General features: G+C 39.7%; 1 protein-coding gene across 2 annotated transcripts in view; it reads right to left on the bottom strand.

Moving 5' to 3' along the window:
• Positions 1–20,090, bottom strand: part of TUSC3 (tumor suppressor candidate 3) — a 71,962-nt gene that overhangs the window by 21,964 nt on the left and 29,908 nt on the right. For both annotated transcript variants that reach the window (XM_074304820.1, XM_074304821.1), the window contains exon 6: positions 14,325–14,414. In XM_074304820.1, the coding sequence (XP_074160921.1) occupies positions 14,325–14,414 (90 nt within the window). The remainder of the gene's footprint in view (positions 1–14,324; positions 14,415–20,090) is intronic.

The raw sequence follows: 20,090 nt of genomic DNA, 5'->3' as shown, positions 1-20,090 counted from the left end.
GAAAACCCTTTTCCATTTAGGGCAGAGCTGGGAGCTGACTCAGGAGAGGGGAGGCCCTGGGAAAGGCCTCCCTCAAGGTCTGGCCAGCAAGAGAGAAGACTTCTCACTAGCCCAATAGTGAGCTCAAATTCAGTTGCTAGACATAGCCCAGTCAAGATCTGTATCTATTCCTTGCTCCTAGGTTTCACTAACTTCTCAGCTCCATCCTCTGAAGTCCCTGACTGCCTCAGGTGACAACTCATAAGAAAACCTTCCCTGATCCTCCTCGCTCTTGGTTCTCTCTTCTTCCTCAAGGTATCTTGGGACTGATTATTCATTGTTGTAATTCACACAGGAATATAAGCTCCTTGAGGAAGAGAACTGGTTTCCATTTCTGTTTTAATATAGTTAACAGCTGGAGCAGGGCCTTGCATACAGGCCTAGGGAAGTGAATGTCTACTTTCTGCTCCTAACTCCTGATCTTTGGAATGCATAATACTTTTAAAAGACAGAAAAAGAAAAAAAAAAAAATTGATGGGACTTTAGAAACAACGAGTTTATAACATTTCTTTTGAAAGTTAAGAGATGTTTAACAGAGTCACCATTACTCAACTTCTAAATTAACTTTAGCAATTAGCCCTTTAATGGTAATCCCAAAGAGAGGGAGAAGACTGGACAGCTGAGCAAAGGCAGGAAGGCAGAAGACACTGGAGCCAAAGGAGCTCCCAGCAGGGACCTAGCTATCAGGGATCAAAGGAAGATAAGAACAAATTATACCACTGTAGAGTTCTGATCAGCAAAGTACCGTAACATCAACTTTAAGATGCCAAGATAATTATTCTCAAGAAATACCTACAGTCTAAGGATTCCTTTAACAAAGGAGCCCAAGTATATCTCGCTCCCCTTTCCCCCATCTAGATGATTTCTCCTTCTCTCTGCTGCACCCCCCTCCCCACAAGGGACATCTGGTTAGCCATTCATAAAAATCAAGTGAATTTTTAGAGAGAGAATCATAGGGCATTAGGTAGATGGATGACACCTGTCTAAAGAAGGTAGGGCAAACAGAATCCCAGATGCTGGCCCATCAATGCACTGCTTAAATAACCACAGCATTTTCTATTTGTTATTTTTTGAAAAAAACCTCTAAACTCACAGATAAAAAAAACTAAATTAGAGGTGACACATTACACACCCTCAGGGTCTCTCTTCCCCCAAGTCCCAACAATCTACAAAAATGAAAATGAAAAAAAAAAAAAAGCTAGGAAGCCTCCAATATAAAACATATTTGGTTTTAAATCAAAGAGCACTTGCCTAGATTTCAAAAATATGAGCTTCTAAATATTATCTGTCAAATACCTTGCAAAATTTAAAGCTAGATTGGCATTACCTTTATTATCATTGTCAATAATATGAAAACTACAAACAATATAAAAACTTAAAAGACTGCAATAATCTGAAGGAGCAAGCAAAGGGTTGAACCGAATTCAAGCTGACTGAAACAGGGCTGCTGTGATGAAGATCTTTGTGGAAGAACGGGAATCCCCAACAATGCTCTCAAGGACCTTGACCACCCCATCTCCTCATTCCCCACTGGGGAATGTAGAGATGCAATAGTATCTCTATTAGCTGCAGTTGTTTGGGGCTTTTAAACTGGTCCCCCTAATATGAGAATCAAAGACCGGAGAGATCTGGACAGGGATCAGGAAAAGGAGAGAAGAATCTCATTATCAACAACTATTTGTTCATGGGCATGGTAGACACATTGATCCAGAAGCATCATGTTAGAACCATGACAAAATATTTGAAAACTGGCATCTTCACTGAGTTTGTTAAGAGAAGGTCATTGGGAACACCCATAGAATTAGTCAGTGTTTTTGTTCTGATTTCTCCCTGCCCCCAGGATCTAACAATTGCTCAACATACATACATATATACATGCATATGCATGCAAACACAAATTGATGTATGAAGTTAGTTAGGTTTCCCCCAGGAGGTATGAACATTGGGATATACATCAATCAGGCTTTTCCAGGAATTATTTTAGTAACACAACTGTTGGTCACAATCTCTCATCTTAAAACAAAAATATGATGCCAAACCATCACATTTTACTGTGCTCACCCCCAAGCTCTCATAACCGACAGTATCATAGACCTTGGTCAAATCAACACTGTATTACAGACCCCTCTCTCTTCTGCTCCTGGCATTTCTCTTCAAGTTGTTGGGGAGTGAACAACCATACTGACCATTGCTTGACCCTTTCTGAAGTCACACTAGCTCTCAGGTAGATGACCATCTTCCCAGTGAAGGATCAGCTGATTAAGGAAGACTCTAGTAAGAATTTTTCTATCAATGTTTAAGGAGATTCCCCTTGTGATTGTCATAGGGCAACCTATTTCCTTTTCCTTTGTAGAGATGGACAATGGAAACATCCTTTCACCCTTGAGGAATAACTTTCTCTTCCCATATAACCTGGAAAATTTTAGTTAGCTTTTGTATGAGCACTAGCCTGGGAAATCTTAGCTGGAACAGAACTAGCTCCAGACTCTTCAACACAAAGGAGGAGTCTGATGGCATTCAAAACCAGTTCTTGAGTTGGCAGCTTGACTAGTAAAGAACTAACTTCCGCCTAAGACATATAGTCAAAGACTCAGCATGACTGATAACATTATGTAGACAACACAATCAAAGTGTTCAGCCCATCTCTAAGAGATCATGTCCTTATCACTAATCAATGTGGCTCCATCAGCACTGAATAGCTGAGATGCACCATAGAGCTTTGGCCCATAAATAGCCTTCAGAGCATTATAAAAGTGTTTTAGATTATTAGTAGCCACATAAAATGGAATTTCATTTCCCTTCTTACTGAGCCAAAAATCCTGCAATTTCCGAGTTTCACTTGCATCTTATTTTTGATGGAGATAAACACTGCCTTCTTAGAGATGGATAAATTATCCTGCTGACAAACTCTGTGTAGTTCTCATTTTTCATTTAGCAGCTTCTGAATTTCTCCCATCATTTTCTTCAACCCAATCTTGATATTTGCAAGTGTTCTGACGTAGATGAGTAAATGAAGTGCTATACACCAGATCTCTGAGAGCTGCCCACTTCTTTTCTGCTACTTTCTTGCCAACCGTGCATTGGCTCCACTTTCTCTTCTAGGCTGCAGTGAACTGTTCACACATGAAGAAGCTCTTTAATTTGGTGACATTAAGTCTTCTGGTAGGCCTTGGAGTTTCTACTTCTGTCGCTATATAAAAGTGAGCTATTAATATTATTATGAAACTTCAGTCATTTCTTATTGACTCTAGAATCAAACACAAGTTTTTCCTTTAAAAAGCCTTTCACACCCATCATTCCAGTCTTCTTTTTCTACATTCTAATGCATCCAAACAACTTTTCTCTATGTTTTTTACATATGGCACTCCATCTCCAATCTCCATCTCTCTGCATTGGTCATTCTCCAGACTTTGAATACCCTCCATCCTCACCTCCAACTTCACATAATCCCTCAGTTATTTCAAACCTCAGCTCCGGCACTACTTTTACTGATTCCCCGAAATGCTTATGCCTTCCCCCTCCCTAACCACTTTGTATTTTTAAAATTCTGAATCAATGTATTGCTTCATTTTTTTGGTCTTTAGATCACTACATGGTAGTCACCTGTGAGACTCTAGATCTCTGATCCTTGAACAAAACATGCTGACCACCTCCTGACAGATAGATGAGGGCCCATAGATGCTGAATGAAACAAATATTTTAGACATGATTGATGCAGGAATTTGTTTTGCCTCACTATGTATTCAATATAACAGCCTTTACTATGACAAAAAGGGAACTGAACACAACATTTGCACATAGTAAATGCTTTAAGAATATTTGTTTTGAAAGTATAACTGCTGAGTAAATATAAACTATAAGACAACTAACAATGGAAGTTTATGTGGACAAGGATATTAATAATCATGATGAATTGAAGAAGCTAGACCTCATTCTCAGGTTAAAGGACAGATGAATCTTCAAGACATCAAGGATCTATGAGCTCATTGAGATGGTGGTACAGGCTTGGCTCATCCTTTTAGCCTTGACCCTGTCTGACTCACTTTGGCCTTATCAGCACCAGTACTCCACTGTCCAGGAGGGGTCATAATGGAGCAGCAGATGAGGGCTACAGTAGGGAGGGTAAACCATTCATTTACCAAATCCACATCTACAAATTAAAGTCTAAAGGATGGAAACAAATGAAAATGAAAGAGACCTTCTATCCACAAGCCTCATCTTTCTAGCCTCAGTATCGCAATCACATGCTAGTTTGCAAGTGCACAAAACCTTCTGAGAAACACTCACATCATACAGAGCCATCAAGACAGAATCAGCTACATCCAGAAAAGGAACACTGGGAAATGAGTGTAAACTGTGAGCATTGCTTTTTTTTGTTTGTTTTGTTTTGTTTTGTTTCTCTTCCAAGATTATTTTTACCTTGCAAATACAATCCTTCCTTTGCAACAATAACAACAACAACAAAATTCGGTTCTGCACATATATATTGTACCTAGGATATACTATAAGATATTTAATATGTATGGGAATGCCTGCCATCTAGGGGAGGGGGTGGAGGGAAGGAGGGGAAAAACTCGGAACAAAAGGGAGTACAAGGGATAATGTTGTAAAAAAAAAATTTTTACTTATGCATATGTACTGTCAAAGAAAATGTTATAATTATAAAAATTAACAAAAAACAAACAAACAAAAAATAAAGAGCCATCAAGCTTTGTAAAACCACAGCACCTTGGAAACAGAAGACCCTTAATGGCTGCCTCCCCCATTGAATTATAATTGTTCAAATAAGATTTATGATTTTAAAAAATATATCTTCTTCGTAAGATTGTGCGCATAAATATTCAGAATAAAACACTTCTTTTAGAAAGAGAAACTATATACTTAGTGGAAAATAAGAATACTCTAGAGAGCTTTATAGATGGCTCTCCAATCAGCCAAATTGTTTGCCTGACTGCTGCAAGGGGTTCAAGTCTTCACTATCAGATAATCTGAATTGAGGTTTTCCCTTACAGACTATTCTGTAACGGATTCTTTATGAGTGGGAGCAATCTTGTCCTCTATTAACAAGCACACACACACACACACACACACACACACACACACACACACACACACACACACACACACACACACACACCCTCTCTCAAGTTTCAATTAAAACAACTCTGAAAGACAATGCATTTAAAAAATAAATTTGTTTAAGTCACAGGTACCTTTGGTATTTCTCAGCTTAAGATTCTGTTCAATGTTTCTATATTATGATAAATAAAAATTTTGCTGATCTCCCACTCCGATTTCCAATTTTCTATGGTTCTCTGTAACCTTTTAGCCTTGTTTTCTTCTATTGTCCTCTCTGCTGTTAGCCCTCAAGGTTCTTCACTCAGAGTCTTCAGATTTCTCTCTGTGATGAAAGAATTTAATCCTTCCCTAACATAACCTGCCTATGTTCATGAAGGGCAGCTAAGCAGCACAGTGAATAAAGTAGCAGGTCTAGAATCAGGAAGATCTGGGTTCAAATCCATCATCAGCTATTTAATAGCTATGTGACCCTGTTTGCCCCAGTTTCCTAATCTGTAAAAAGATTGGAGAAGAAAACAGTAAACTACTCCAGTATTTCTGTCAAGAAAACTTCAGACAGGATCACAGAGAGTTATATATGACTGAAGTAAATGAAGAACAATTACAACTAATGAAGGCTGGTGAAGTATTGAACTTTTCTTTGGAGTTTTTCTCAGCTCTCCAGCGTAAAGTCCAACAATTGCAATTAAATGACCCCTCTGCAGTTTCTTTTAAGAGGGAGGGATCATTATTCCCTTGTTGATTCCTTCCCCTACTATCCTTCCTAATTCTGAGTTGTACTGTTCCTGTACAATCCGAGTTATTTACCAATAGAACCAATAGAACTGGGGCTTACTTTTGAAGGACTATGTTGTCCATGAAACCAGCAAATAAAGTACAAAAAACAAAATTCAAGATGATGACCTAATCCTAGTCCAAGGAATAATGACTATAATATCACAAATCAACATTCTTGGAGTAGAAGAAACGAAAATCAAGATAATAACCTGGAGTCCAAACAATAATGAGTATAGCAAAAACCAAATTATAGGGAAAAAAATGGAGTAGTAACAATGAAAAAATAGAAATATTTTTGGGGTTTCAGCAAAAGGAATCCCCAGAGAAAAATTTACATTTCTAAAAAAGAAAGAGAAGAAAAAAATGATTAATTTATTGAACATGCAATTTTAAAAATTAAAATGGAAAATAAACCCCAGAACATGTACAAAATAAATATCTAGAAAATTGGGGAATGGGGGAGAGAGTAGAAAAAGGGCAAGGAGGAAAAGGGTAAGGAAGAGTGAGAAATTTTTTAAATTACCTGAACAAGGTAAATTAGCAATGAATAGAGTGATTACAAAGACTGTCAACAAGTACAGATCATTATATGCCAAAAAAAAAAAAAATCCACCCCTGCTAATTTAAAGGAAAAGATGATTGCCTATAAAATATTTAAAATAACCAAAGTAACTAAACAAGCAACACACTAAACAACTCCAATCAGAAGGAGAAACTGAGTGAGTCAAAACTGAACTTAAAAAGTGAAAAGGGAGGGAGGGAGAATGAGAGAGAGACAAAACTCAAATAAATTTACAAGGGAATTATATTCCTTATGTTTCAAAAAAAAATTTTTGAACGTTCCAAGGACAAACAAATTTAAGTGTTTTTTTTTTTTGTTGTTTTTTTTTCTCAACAGTTGCTAACAATCCTCTGGGCTCTGCTCTGCCTGTGGCACAATTCTCTTTCTCAGTTTTTCTCTCTACTCAAAACCTCTATTGATCACTGCAGTTTTAATGTGTGTAACCCCAGCATTGTGGCCGTTGTCATGGTGATGGGAATCAACTGGACCAGGTGCTGAGTTCACCAGGCTGGTGACATCTTTGATGCTGGCTTCCCAATATCTGTGCTTTATGGGAGGAGGCATGCAGGCAAGGTCAATCATTTCTGGACTCCTGCCACTCCAACACCAATCTTTCTCTAACTCCATCCCTATTTACATCTCTAACCAATTCCAGTCCAAAACTGATGGGGCTTGCTCAGGAAGGGGGCCCTCCTGAGAACAGGAGCAGCCAGCTTCTTCCTGGGATGTTTCTCCACCCTCCTACTCTCACAAGAAGGGAGATTTTTCTTATATTGGGCCCAGGGGAAAATGCAGAAAGAAGTATCTGAGGGAGCAAGCAGCCATGGCACTAAGCAGCACTTAGTCTGGAGCCAGGAAATCCTGAAAGTGCCGAGTTCAAAGCTCCTAAGACACTTAGAACCTGGATGACCCAGGACATCAAATGGGAACCAGAGTAGAACTTATCTCCTAAGATTGTAGTGAAGATCAAATGAGATAACAGCTAGAAAGCGTTTAGCTCAGGCCCTGGCTTATAACAGGTACTACACAAATGTTTATTCCTACCTCCTCAATCTTCCCCTTTCCCCCGCCGGTATTCCCTTTTTTCCCCCTGGAATAGGCAACTCCTGATGCTGTGTCTGAGCTGCAAAGTCCACCTCTCAATCCGCTCACAGACATCACAGAAGCCGCTCATCTACTCTTTAAATTTCAACAAAAACCTCTGAATAATGAATTGATGAGATAGAAAAATGAGGACCCTAACTTGGTAAGACCAATCAGTACTACACTCCTGTGTGGAAGGAATGTCTTTTTCAACTTCAATAGCCATTAAAACAAAGTATTAAATCACATACACCACAACACTCTAAATGAAAAATATTTTTAGTGGGACCAAAAAGTGTTTTGTAATGATAATAACATTTTTAAATTGGTTATTTTAATATTTATCTCATTCTTTTCCATGTTTATTTTTGCATATAGTTTATCACACATATAACATATACCGTAATGCATGTATCTAAAAAATAAACCTACTAAAGTACTGGGGTGAGCTGGTGCTCAATTTCTTTTTCTTTTTCTTTTCTTTTGTTTTTCAAACTGATAGGGCTGCAAAACTGAAAAAGTTTTAAGATCTCACTAGGTAAGGTAGAACCAGTAGAAAATGAACTTCAACGTCCAATAAATTTAAGAACAAAACTATTACGGAAGGACTCTCCATTGGACAATGAAGTGTTGGAAAAAAAAAAAAAAAACAGAAATAATATAGATCAATTTCTCACATAATACATTACAATAAGCTCCAAATAATAAATGACTTTAATACTAAAAAGTCATCTAATTTTAAAAAAAGGGAAGAGAGACTGTTACTCACATTTGTTTATCCTTATGTTTTTGTGAATGAATGCTAATTTGTTGTTTTTTAAGTCAAAGTGTGTAGGCAAATTTAGAGTTTCTATTTAAGCTTAATACCCCCCTAGGCTATATGACCTCCAGTTTATTTCAATAAATACTTACTAAGCATCAACTATGTAACCATATAAGACTGTAAGACTTTGTGCCTTGCTTGGAGTCAGATTCAAAGTTTAGATGATTAGGTCCTGGTCCTCAAAGCACTCAACATCAAGTAGAGTGATTGATTCTCCCAGATACTCAATTCCAAAACTGCTCAGGTTCCAGATTTCTGATAGATGCCTTACTACATATCTGGATAGTCTCATCACCCCACCTAGCCCTGAGGGAACACAAAGGGTCATTATCTATGACCACCCCAATACCCCCAGTTCTACAACTCTCATCGAAAATGTTGGCAGAATGTACTACAGAGAAGATGAAGCCATAATCATTCTTGTACATCCCAGGGTCTCCAGAGGATACCTTGGATTACTTCCCATCTATTCCTTTAAGGACTCAAGTTCTAATTGCCCATTAGAACCAAAAAAGCCGTCAGAGATCACATAATCTTAAGAAGCACACCCCCTTTACAGGCATGGGAGCAGTCTGGGTAAGTGGGTACTGCCCTCCAACCTCCATGAGGGCATGTTTTCTCAATCATTCATTCAACAACACCTGTGGGCTGAGTATTGTGGCTAGGTAAAAATGAACAAGTTTCTCCAGCCAAAAGTCTCTGCTCTTTTGGGGAGGAGAGCAACACAGGTAAATGAATTCTAAACTATGGCAAGGAATGTCCAAGAAAAGGTGGGAAAGAAGGCACTTAAGGGTGGCACTTGAATCAAACTAGAAAAACAGCTCAAGATTCCATCAAGAAGAAGCCCAGAGAAGATACTAAGCACAGAGATAGAAGAAAAAAGGCCCCTATGGGAAATAATGGGTTGGCCATTTGGGTGGAACACAGAGCATCTGAGGCAAAGAAATGTCCAAGGAGCTGGGAGTGACAGAGCAGAGCCAGAATGGGCAGAGCTTTCCACACTAAGGGGAGGAGTTTATATTTTCTCCTACAGCCAAGTGGGAATCAAAGAAACTTTATGAATTGTCTTCCAAAGGGGAATCTCATTGGGTGCCAGCTGAAGAAAAGAAGAAGGGAAATGCAAATCCAAAGTACCTTATGAACATACACAGCAGGCTCAATGATAAGTTACAAAACCTCTTAGGGCTAGTCACTGCAGCATTGCCTTCATGAAAAGGTACAAAAGCTTTTATTTATATTCATAAAATATTTCTTTTGTCACTGTATTCAGCACATTAGAAAAGGGCTAAATGTCCTCATTACTGTCGAATATATAAAATACAAACTGCAGTGATTCTTCTTTTAAAAAGGCAGTTATACACATGTATAACCTACATCAAATTGCTTGTCTTCTCAGTAAAGGGCGTAGGGAAGGAAGAAGGAAGAGAATCTGGAATTTCAAGTTTTAAAAATGAAAACTTAAACCTATTTTACATGTAACTGAGGAAAACTAAAACACTAAATAAAGGAAAAAATTTAAGGCAATTAAAATATGTAGAACTGAAAAAAATATATATAAAGGGTGAAAGAGACCTGGTGAAGTTTTCTCAAAAAATCCCTGAGATGGAGTAGGTCATACCTTAGGCCTAAATTATCTGATCCCTATTCCCAGAGATCTCCAGGGACAGAAGGTCCGACCTTAGGTCTAGATTACAGAGACCTAGAGGTCTCTGGGGCAAGAAAAGTCAAAACCTAAATCTAAGCTTTAAGAAGTGACAAGAAGTGATATGACTCCCAGGAAGCAAACAATACTGGTGACCATTGGTCAATAAGGATTACTTCCTTTTTAGTCCATCTAATGAAAAGACTTGGTCTTTGCTATTTAATCAGCTTTACTATTTCTGGCTTGCCAGGTCAAGCACATGCTGGGAGCTGAGATGTCTCCTGGGTGTACTTGGGCCTTTCCCCGCAGGGACTAAATAAATGCTTTCTCTTTTTATCTGAAAATGTCTCTGATTAGTTAATTTGGGTAAGGGGGTCTAGCACCAGTCCCACCTAAGGGGATTCCTATTTTCCAAGCTATACCTTTAAATTTCATTGATGTGATGAAGAAAACAACCTCTATTAGACTTTTCAAAAGGTAACTGCTATTTTGAAGCAATTAAAGCGAATAGAAATTCTGCATCCATATTTACAAAAAAAAAAAAAAAAAAAAAAAAAAATTTAAACCCCATACTTTATTGCTTATATATTGGGGAGGGGAGGGAGAAAAGATTATTTGTTATTCAAATTAAATCAGTGAGGCAAAATCCAAATCCAAATAGACTGTGTTTTGTTTTGTTTTTTTTAACCTTTAAGTTGTCAGAGTATACAAAAGAAGGGCCAATTACAGCAAAGAAAGCTCTGAGAACTATTCTACTCCTGTCACAGTAGGAAAGTCAGTGCCAAACTCAAAAGAATGAGACTCCAGTATTTTATATATATGACTAGGAGACGTCCTAAAGTTCATGCACAATAGTGTGCTTACCCTTTTCAGTATATGTGTGCACAGGCACACAACCCCCATCATAGTTCAGCCATATCCACTTGGTAAAAAACAAACAATGGAGATGCTTGCTCTTCACACTGGCTCTGCTGAAATATTTGGGTGGTCTTCTACACCAACATTTCTGCCTTCTAAACTATAAAAATTCTTTCGTTAATGTAATTTGTATACATTTCTGACCGCTTCCATTCCATCCAATAGCCCCAAAAGGCTCAGTCAATTTGTCAGCAGAGGAGGCCCACTGAGACTGCATCATGTGCACATCACTACAAAGAGACTTACAAAGGGCCCCATTCAAATTCCTAAGGGTATTCATGAACAGCAGTTCCCTCCTTTACAGACAAGAGTAAGCTGGGTCCCTCCCCCACTCAGTGCCATCCATACCCCTTTACCCAGGAGTCCTATCATTTTCAGCCAGTAAATGTAGAGCACAAAAATAGAGAATGAAAAAGGGTGAAAACATTCAAAAAGTCCTTCTTCCCCAAATAAGCCTCTCCAACATATGAAAATATCTACCAGACTGTCAAAAACAATCACCTCTTATTCCCATGACTTCAAAGAATGAAGAGCTCTGCTCCAGGTGAAGTGGCTCTCCCTCTTATGTGTACCCCACTCCTAACTCTCCTATTTTACTTTGGAGAGGAGCCAAAACTCAAGAATAATCTCAGCTGTAGCAAAACCACTGCAGCTCATTCCTTTGAATAGAACATTTCAAGAAGTGAGTATTGAAGAAAGATTCAGAGCTGAATTTTAAGACTGAGTTTGGGTCAGGGCATGTAGAGATCCCCATGAAGTCCCCACTTCCCTAAAATCAAGAGGCTAGTCGGGGCTAATTTGGTACTTACTGAACTCCTGACCACAGCTACAGTAACATACCATTATTTAAAAATGTAAGGAAATTAAGGCTTTTCCCAGATCAAAACAAGAAGATTTGGCTGGAGACTAGCAAATACAATAAAGGCAGGCATTTGGATCACGGGAAGAGAGGACAAGGACCTTTCTTCCATAGGTTACCTGTTGTCTAGCTCAAAATCATTTATAATTGGGGTGAAGAAGAGAGGCAGACTTTAGGTTAGGACCTCCAGACTTAACAAGGACTTGGATCATGAGACCTATGAGTCCATGAGAACAGAATTCATCTGGAGCCACTCTACCCAGCTTTTGATAACTTGTTGTGGTAGGAGTAAGCAAAAGCACAGTCTACTTCAGAGCTAGTGCTAGCATCTGTACTCTGGCTAACTAAAAACCCAGCATGGCAGGAACCCCACTGTGAGTCAGGAGACCATCGAAGTAATGATACACGGAAGGTACCAGCAGCCCCTTCAGGCAGATCCCCACAGGTGCAAATGATCATGTCACAAGGAGCCACAGTGATGAAGTTTGGGGTAATGAACTGAAGCCCACAGTTTTCCACATGTCTGTTCCTTGAATTAAAAAAGATGGAAGAAGAAAAACTGCTCTGGGAAATGAACATCTAGCTAAGGAAATGGTATTTGAAAAGAGGATAGGATTCACTAATCATTATTAAAGACAGGGCTGACAAATTTGTGGCCTGAGAAGAAGCCCACCCAACAATGACTGGTAAGAAAAGATTTGGCAAATGTCCTGTCAAAAACTAATAAAAATTGTTCTACACTCAAAAAAGGAGGGGGGGATGTGTGCCAACAAATGAACAGAAATGCATCAAGATCTGACTTTGCGCCAGGAACTGCATTAAGCCCTAGGAATAAACAGTCCCTTCTCCCAAGGAGCTAAAAGGGGAAGACAGCACACACAGGTGGGGAGGCCAAGAAAAAAAGAAGGTGCAGGGAATCTCAGGCACAATCTTTGTCCCTGGGCACAGGCTGCTGCCACTCTTTAATCTCATACCTGACAATAGAAGGGCAATCCAATTGTGGGAGCTGATGAGCTCAGCCCTAAGTGAAGTAATAAAAACAGTCCAAAGAAGAGGGCCCAGGGCAGGGACTTGTGGAACACCTAAGGTCAGAGGACTTGATCAGGAAGAGATGTCTGAGGAGGAATGGTCAGAGAAGCAGCAGGAGAATCAGAGGGAAGAGGCTCTCAGGAAAGAGAGAATGCTCAGCGGTGTCACAGATTGCAGATGTCAAGGAGAATGAGGACAAAGAAGAGGCCGGGGATTGGTGATTAAGAGACCACTGGTAAATCTGGAGGGAGCACATGAGGAGGTTAGAAGCAGGCTGCAGAGACTTCAGAAGAAAGTGAAAGGAGAGGAGCTAGAGGCTCCTGCAGCAGACAGACATCTTCAGAGTAGCTAAGAATGGGGGAAGAGATTTAATTTAGCAAGATGGCTAGGGAGAATGCACAGATGGAGGATGTGGGAGATATGGAGGTATTTCTGTAAACCACAGCAGACAGGGACAGAGAGAAGGTAAGAGCAATCTACTGGAGAAGCAGAGATGGAACAGGGTCACTTGTGCAAGTAAAGGGGTTGGCTCTGGCAAAGAGAAGATGAGATCAGTGAAGATGGAGAGGGTAGATGAAGGTATCAAAGTGACGTGGCATAAATCTGGGGAGTCCCCAGTCAGCCCCTCTTCACTCAGCAGGGGAGGGGGGGAGAACAGTGGCAATGGCCAAGGCTGGGGCACAGGCCAAGAGTTTCACTAGGATAGGGGCAAAGAGGACAAGAGAAAAGATATAAGGACAGACCTGAACAGATATAAGACCTGAAAAAGATATAAGGACAGACTCAGGGCAAACCTGAGTGCACAGGCAAGCAGAGTGGAGCGAGGAAGACCTGATTCATGTCTGGCCTCAGACTCTCACTAGCTACAGGAGCCTGGGCAAGTCACCACCTTCTGTTTGCAGCAGGTTCCTCAAATGGGGTTCACAATAGGTATCAAATGAGATCTTATTTGTAAAGTGTTCAGCAGAGAGCCCAGCCCGGAACAGGTGCCATACAAATGTTAGCAAGTGTCACTGTTAAAATCACAGAAGGCCAGAAAATCACTCTTGCAAAGGCTAAAGCATTCCCCTCAAACCAGGAGCACAAACTCCTTCACAGCTGAGCCTCTGACGCTCGAAACAGCAAAAAACCTCCCCAGTCATGGCACCGAGAATAGCTTCTCTTCCCTAGAGAGGAAATCAGACCAGCCAATACAAAATGGTGCCCCCTGACACAGAGAGTTATCTACTCTGCAGCATATCCCTTTCTGGATAAACCTTCATTTCCATGCTGGGATCAAGAGATGGAACCTTATGAGAAAATGGGCAACAGAGTCCTTCAGTATCTGTGTCTCCTCTTGGGCTCAATGACCATAGCCATGCCTCTATAACATTAGACCATCACCAATCAAACCAGGATACTGGAGGGAGGGAAAATGGTCAGATGAACATTTTTAAATAATAAATGTAGAACTCATTTTTTTCCTATAGGCTAAATACAAATTGAATCTGTGAATCATTGGACAGGAACTTACCACTTGTCCATTCTGAGGGTTCTTATGAGCATATGGAGGTCCGCGAATATGATTCCACATTTGTCCAGATGTCATAGCAAAGACCACACACTGAAAAATAGAATATATTCAAATGACCGAAATGCAGAGAATATAAAAGACAAATGTTACTTGAATTCAATTAGTTTATCCAGCACACTAAGTTTTTTAAAATCCATAAAAGATTTAAGATACTACTTATTAAAGACAATCACAATTCTTTAACTTTTTACCTTTCAAAGCAGTTATAAGATCATGTGGACTAAACTGACTTGGCAGCATGACCATGTGAAAAAGTGTCTCCATTCCTAGTAGAATGTCAGTCATGAGAGGGCAGGAATCATTTTATTTATGTCTCTGCAATTCTAGGGGTGAGAAAAGGGCCTTCTCAAGGTACATAAGACACAAAATAAATGTGGTTTTTTTTTCCCCCCTAAAAAAAAAGAATTTTAGATCTAAAAATCTGTCAAGAGTAGGAACTAACAGACTTACGTCAGGTTTTCTACTTATGAATTCTCTGGCAAAGATAGATTTAGTGGTCCAAGTAAATAACATTAAATGAGTACCAACCTACATTCTACTTGACTTATGATGAATAAAATACAAATTAGAGGATACATGCCCTTGGAGAACGTACAGCTTAACAGCAAAAGAATGGACATTAAGTAACAATATTAAGCTTAATTTATAGCCCCATCTCTGGAAGTACCATCATTGTCATTGACCAAGCTAAAGAGAAGATGTGGGATGATGGGATATTCGTCTGTTTCATGGGATGCTATGACCGGAATAATTATGACAGCGGCCAACTTTCTGCACACTTGGCTGGACTGATTATGCTAGATCACATTTGGGACTGTCCAGGGCTACTCATGATTGCCATCTGCTCACTGCCTCGAAAACTCATTATTGGGATAGCAGTATTCCCCCAGTAGGACTGCAAGGCTTCCCTTCAAAGAACCCCATGATCTCACTATAATTAAAATAATTGATTCCAAAGCAATGCGAAAATGCACAAAGGCCCTGAGCATCCTCAGCATGGTGCTTACTCAGGCATTCCCACAAAGGATGGCCCAAGATCCCTCAAGGAGAGCAGATATGAGCAGCAAAGGACAGCTACACAGACCAGAAGGCAACAGACAGACAGGCCTGACAATCCTTAAAGAATAAGAGTTGAGTCTGCATGAGTAGATCCTGAGTCTGGAACTGAGAGAGAAAATGGGCAAAAGCCACTGGAGAGGCTACAAGGAAATGCATGATTAAGGGGCAATGGCTCTGAAGGTTAAGGAAGGAAAGACAATGGTGGCCAGGTTTTCTTTCATCAATCCCAATGAAGGATTGGGGGAGGAGGGGAGGAAGGGAAGAAGGAGAAGATGAGGAAAGGGAGGGTTGACTTAGGCAGAAAGGGACTAGGAGAACATCTGGAAAAAAAGATAGGAGATGGAACATAGCAGTTTAGTTGAAGCAAAAAGGATCAAATGTCTATATTCTCAGTGATACTAGCTCTAAAAATTATCCACATACTTGCCACCTTCTGCTGTCCCTACAGGAAGAGATCTTCACTGTTTCCAGAATGTACCAGTGAAGGCTTCATATTGCTTCAGGAGGCATCAATGCATATAGCAAACACAAATCAAAACCTTGGTCTTATAAAATCTACCACAAAAATCCAAGCTGGAAGCATCAAGAAGACACAAACCAAGGAATAACACAATGAGAAAAAAGCATACAAAGCAAAGGTCAATAAAGCCTCATATTCTAGAAGTCTGCCTTCTAAATTCATCTCACAAAACCAGTTACTGGGAAGTCAGGCAGCTTCTAAAACAAAGAACTGACCAAAAGAACAAGACTTTATAAAATGAGATAGTTTCAATCTTACTTGTCCCATCATTTTTGCCTTTGAACATTATTTTCTAACTTCATTATGCTCTTCTAACTTGTGTTCTATCTTCCATGTCCATGTTGAAGAACCAGACACATCTGGCATCTTCTCTGTCTTTCAGTGTGTTACCTCCAAAAGTCAGTCTTGTCACAGGGTCCAAATACAGTCTCTAAAACCCTAGAATACATATGCCCTAATGAAATGATCCAGATGATTAGACAGCATTGATTTAGATGTTTCTTCCAACAACATCCATCACAATCCAGTGATGCTCACTAAATAATAATCATACTACTATTGATATGGATTATGATGATAATAGTAGCAATAATCTTACAGAACTTAACTATATGCCTGACACTGTACTCTTTTGAAAATCACAACGCTGGGGAGTAGATGCTTTATTATCCCTATTTTACAGAGGTAGACAATGATTCAGTGACTTTAGCAAGATAGAAAGTGTCTGGGGTTGCATTTGAACTCAGATCTTTCTGACTCCAGCTAGTACTCTGTCCACTGTGCTATTCACCTCCATGCTCTCCCCAAAGTTAGGGGAAGGGGAAGTTTTCCATTCCTTAAGAAAAAAAGAAGTTTCATATAATATAACCATCCTGCCCTGTTTAATCCTGGGCCCAATCTGTCATCATTTGCACTTTCCCAGATAAAGATGAGTTCATCATCCCAATGTGGGGCACAGATACTCCTTATCCATTTAGCCTCTATATTGTGACTAGGCAAACTTTTTACAATCCTAGATCTCTTCCATAGACTCTACAAAGTTCTGGAGCTAAAGCCAACTTCCATTCCCATCTATACACAAGAATATGCGGAAAGCCTCACTCTCCAACCAATACTCTGCAATGGACTAAAATATTACTCCTGAGAAGTAACCAGAGGCTTCACCAGAATCTCAAAGGAGAGAAGGACATGGATAATCCCTGTTTTGGAACAATCGAAATGGCAGCAAGTCAAGATTTCTGTCCAGTTCTTCCACACCCCCTGCAATAACCCAAAAAATGAACCACACCAAACTCTAGTAAAACAAATAGAGTCACAGGAGTTGTTTTTCCAGCACATGGAAACTTGGGAAGAACAGATACATCTGTGGACACTGAAGAGGGTACTAGGAGAGCAGCACAACAGTAAGGAGCACTGTAGCTCCAGGGAACAGTGCAGGCCTGAGACTGAACAACAGGGCAAGAAGCATGAGGGCAAAAGAAGATTCCATGGGACCTCTGCGCCAGACCTGGAGTGGGAACAGGTACCATCTAACAGTTTTTATCTTAGCCAGTTCCCAGTCACCAGATCCAGTACAGAGACAAGATCTGATATCTCTAACCCCCATTACCAAAGGTCACAGTTCCAGGGTAGGGTAGAGAAGTCACAGTTGCATTGTGAGAGGTCCTACCTATGCATGGAGCAGGGGAAAAAGTCTCAGAACTATAGCTATGAGGTCCAAGAGCAGAGCAAATACCGTGTTTCCCCGATAATAAGACACTGTCTTATTATTTTTTTGGGACTAAAAAACACCAGAGGGCTTATTTTCAGGGGAGGGCTTATTTTATCCTCCATCATGCCCCTTTTATCCTCCATCATGCCCCTTTTAGCCTCCATCATGCCCCCTGAGTGCTTATTTTATTCTCCATCGCTTACTGAACTTACCGAGTTTTTAGATGGTCCGGTCTCAGCTCTACTCCGCGGCGCTGCTCTCAGTAGCGCCAGCAAGCAAATCACCAGGGAAGAAGAGGATGACGCGCTCACTGCTGCAGCTCTGATTGGATGCAGCTCGGAGCGCGACGTGCGTTTCACCCGGGAGGGGAGGGCGGCGCTGCTTACTGAAGGTACCGCTACGCAGCATATAGCGCAGGGGATCACCATGATGACCGTTTTCATAGTAAGTTCGATAGGGCTTATTTTCGGGGGAGGGCTTATTTTAGCGGAATATTAAAGAGTATGTGGGTGTCTTATTTTCAGGATAGGTCTTATTATCGGGGAAACACGGTACTCAATTCCAGTCATAAGTTCTATATATGGCTGCAAAAAAATTAACCAGGGAAGGAAACAAAGATCAATGGGAGCTGGCAATTCAGTCTCTCTGACTCAGCAAAACCTTCCAGAGGGCTAATAATGACTAAGTCCAGCAGTAGCCTCAATAGCAGACAAGCAAACAGATCTGAACCAGGTCAGGAACTTGAAGAACACAGACCAAGACGGCAGGCCTCAACTGAGCTTTAAAAGTAGCCGAAGTTAAGGCATCCCCCTTCAGAGGCCAGCTGAGTCCAACACAAAGTCCAAAGTGAGTAAGTGGGTTGTTAAAAATAAGCAACAGAAAAAAAAAAAAAAAACCCAAAACAAAGAGCTATTCTTAGGACAAGGAAGCCCAAGATACAAACTCAGAATAAGACAATAACCTGAAGATATCTCTACAAGCAAAGTCATAAAGAAACATGCAGTCACAAAACCCCAGCAAGAAGTCTTAGAAAAGATTTTAAAAAGAGCAAAAAAAAAAAAAAAAGGCAACAGAGGAAGCCATGGGAAAAGAAATGAGAACTATGCAAGAAAGTTATAAAAACAGAATTAACAAATTGCTAAAGGCTGCATAAAATTTTACTAAAACAAAACAAAAAAACAACTGCTTAAAAGCCAGAACTGGACAAGTGGAAGGTATAATTCCATGAGACAAGAGCTCTGCAAACAGCTGTTAGACAAAAGAAAAAACCTTTTCCAAAGCCTGGAGGAGGTTTGCAACAGAGGAAGCCATGGGAAAAGAAATGAGAACTATGCAAGAAAGTTATAAAAACAGAATTAACAAATTGCTAAAGGCGGCATAAAATTTTACTAAAACAAAACAAAAAAAAAAAAACACAACTGCTTAAAAGCCAGAACTGGACAAGTGGAAGGTATAATTCCATGAGACAAGAGCTCTGCAAACAGCTGTTAGACAAAAGAAAAAACCTTTTCCAAAGCCTGGAGGAGGTTTATTGGTCCTACCTGAGCTCCTCTACACTGAGAAACCAAACTTACACAAAATAAGGTACAGGGATCACCTGGAGCCAGCCTATTTTTATCACTGGGAGCTATAAGGCCCACTTTTAAGTTATAAAACCAAAAATTATCTTCAGACAAATGAAGTATAATGACTTCTAATTCCTCTACAAGAAGAGATTAAGAAGATACATCAAAGGGTCCCTCACCATCAACATCATGATAGAAATTACATAACAAAAGCATTAAAAATTCAGTCTTGAAATTTAATTTGCCTTGCTTCTCAAGGCTAACAAAAACAGTATGTCTTAGACATACTTGTTTCTACCCAACCTTTCTAAAGAATAAGATAGGTATTTTTCAAGAATTATAATGGACCATAAAGTTAAGGTATTGTTCACAGGAGTCAACAAGGACTAGAAAAACACAGAATGTGATATGCCATGGAAAACATACACAGATCTTGAAATATTTTTCTCTAATGGCATAAGGACTTATGTTTTGCTTTTATTTAACAGTTAAAATTTCCATCATTTCTTATCACACAGTACTCTCTTTTCTTACTCTGGTATTTATCAGGTTTTTGTTTTGTTTTGTTTTGTTTTTTAATAATTTTTTTTAGTCCTTTGTCATTTTCATTCATGTTTACCTTTCTTTTCATTCCTGTGTCTGAACTCCAAAGTTCCTTTGCAACAATGTGCTTTTCATCAGAAATGCTTGGAAGTCTTATATTTCATTAAAGGTCCATTTGCCTCCATAGCATTATACTCTCAGTTTTGGTGTCAAACTTAAGAGTCCCTCAACATAAACTTTCTGTGACCCAGATTATCACACACACACACACACACACACACGGTCATCTAATCTATCCCATGGGCAAC

The sequence above is a fragment of the Sminthopsis crassicaudata genome, chromosome 3 (assembly GCF_048593235.1).
Source record: "Sminthopsis crassicaudata isolate SCR6 chromosome 3, ASM4859323v1, whole genome shotgun sequence".
Classification (NCBI taxonomy): domain Eukaryota; kingdom Metazoa; phylum Chordata; class Mammalia; order Dasyuromorphia; family Dasyuridae; genus Sminthopsis; species Sminthopsis crassicaudata.
This window is presented reverse-complemented; position numbering and strand designations above follow the sequence as displayed.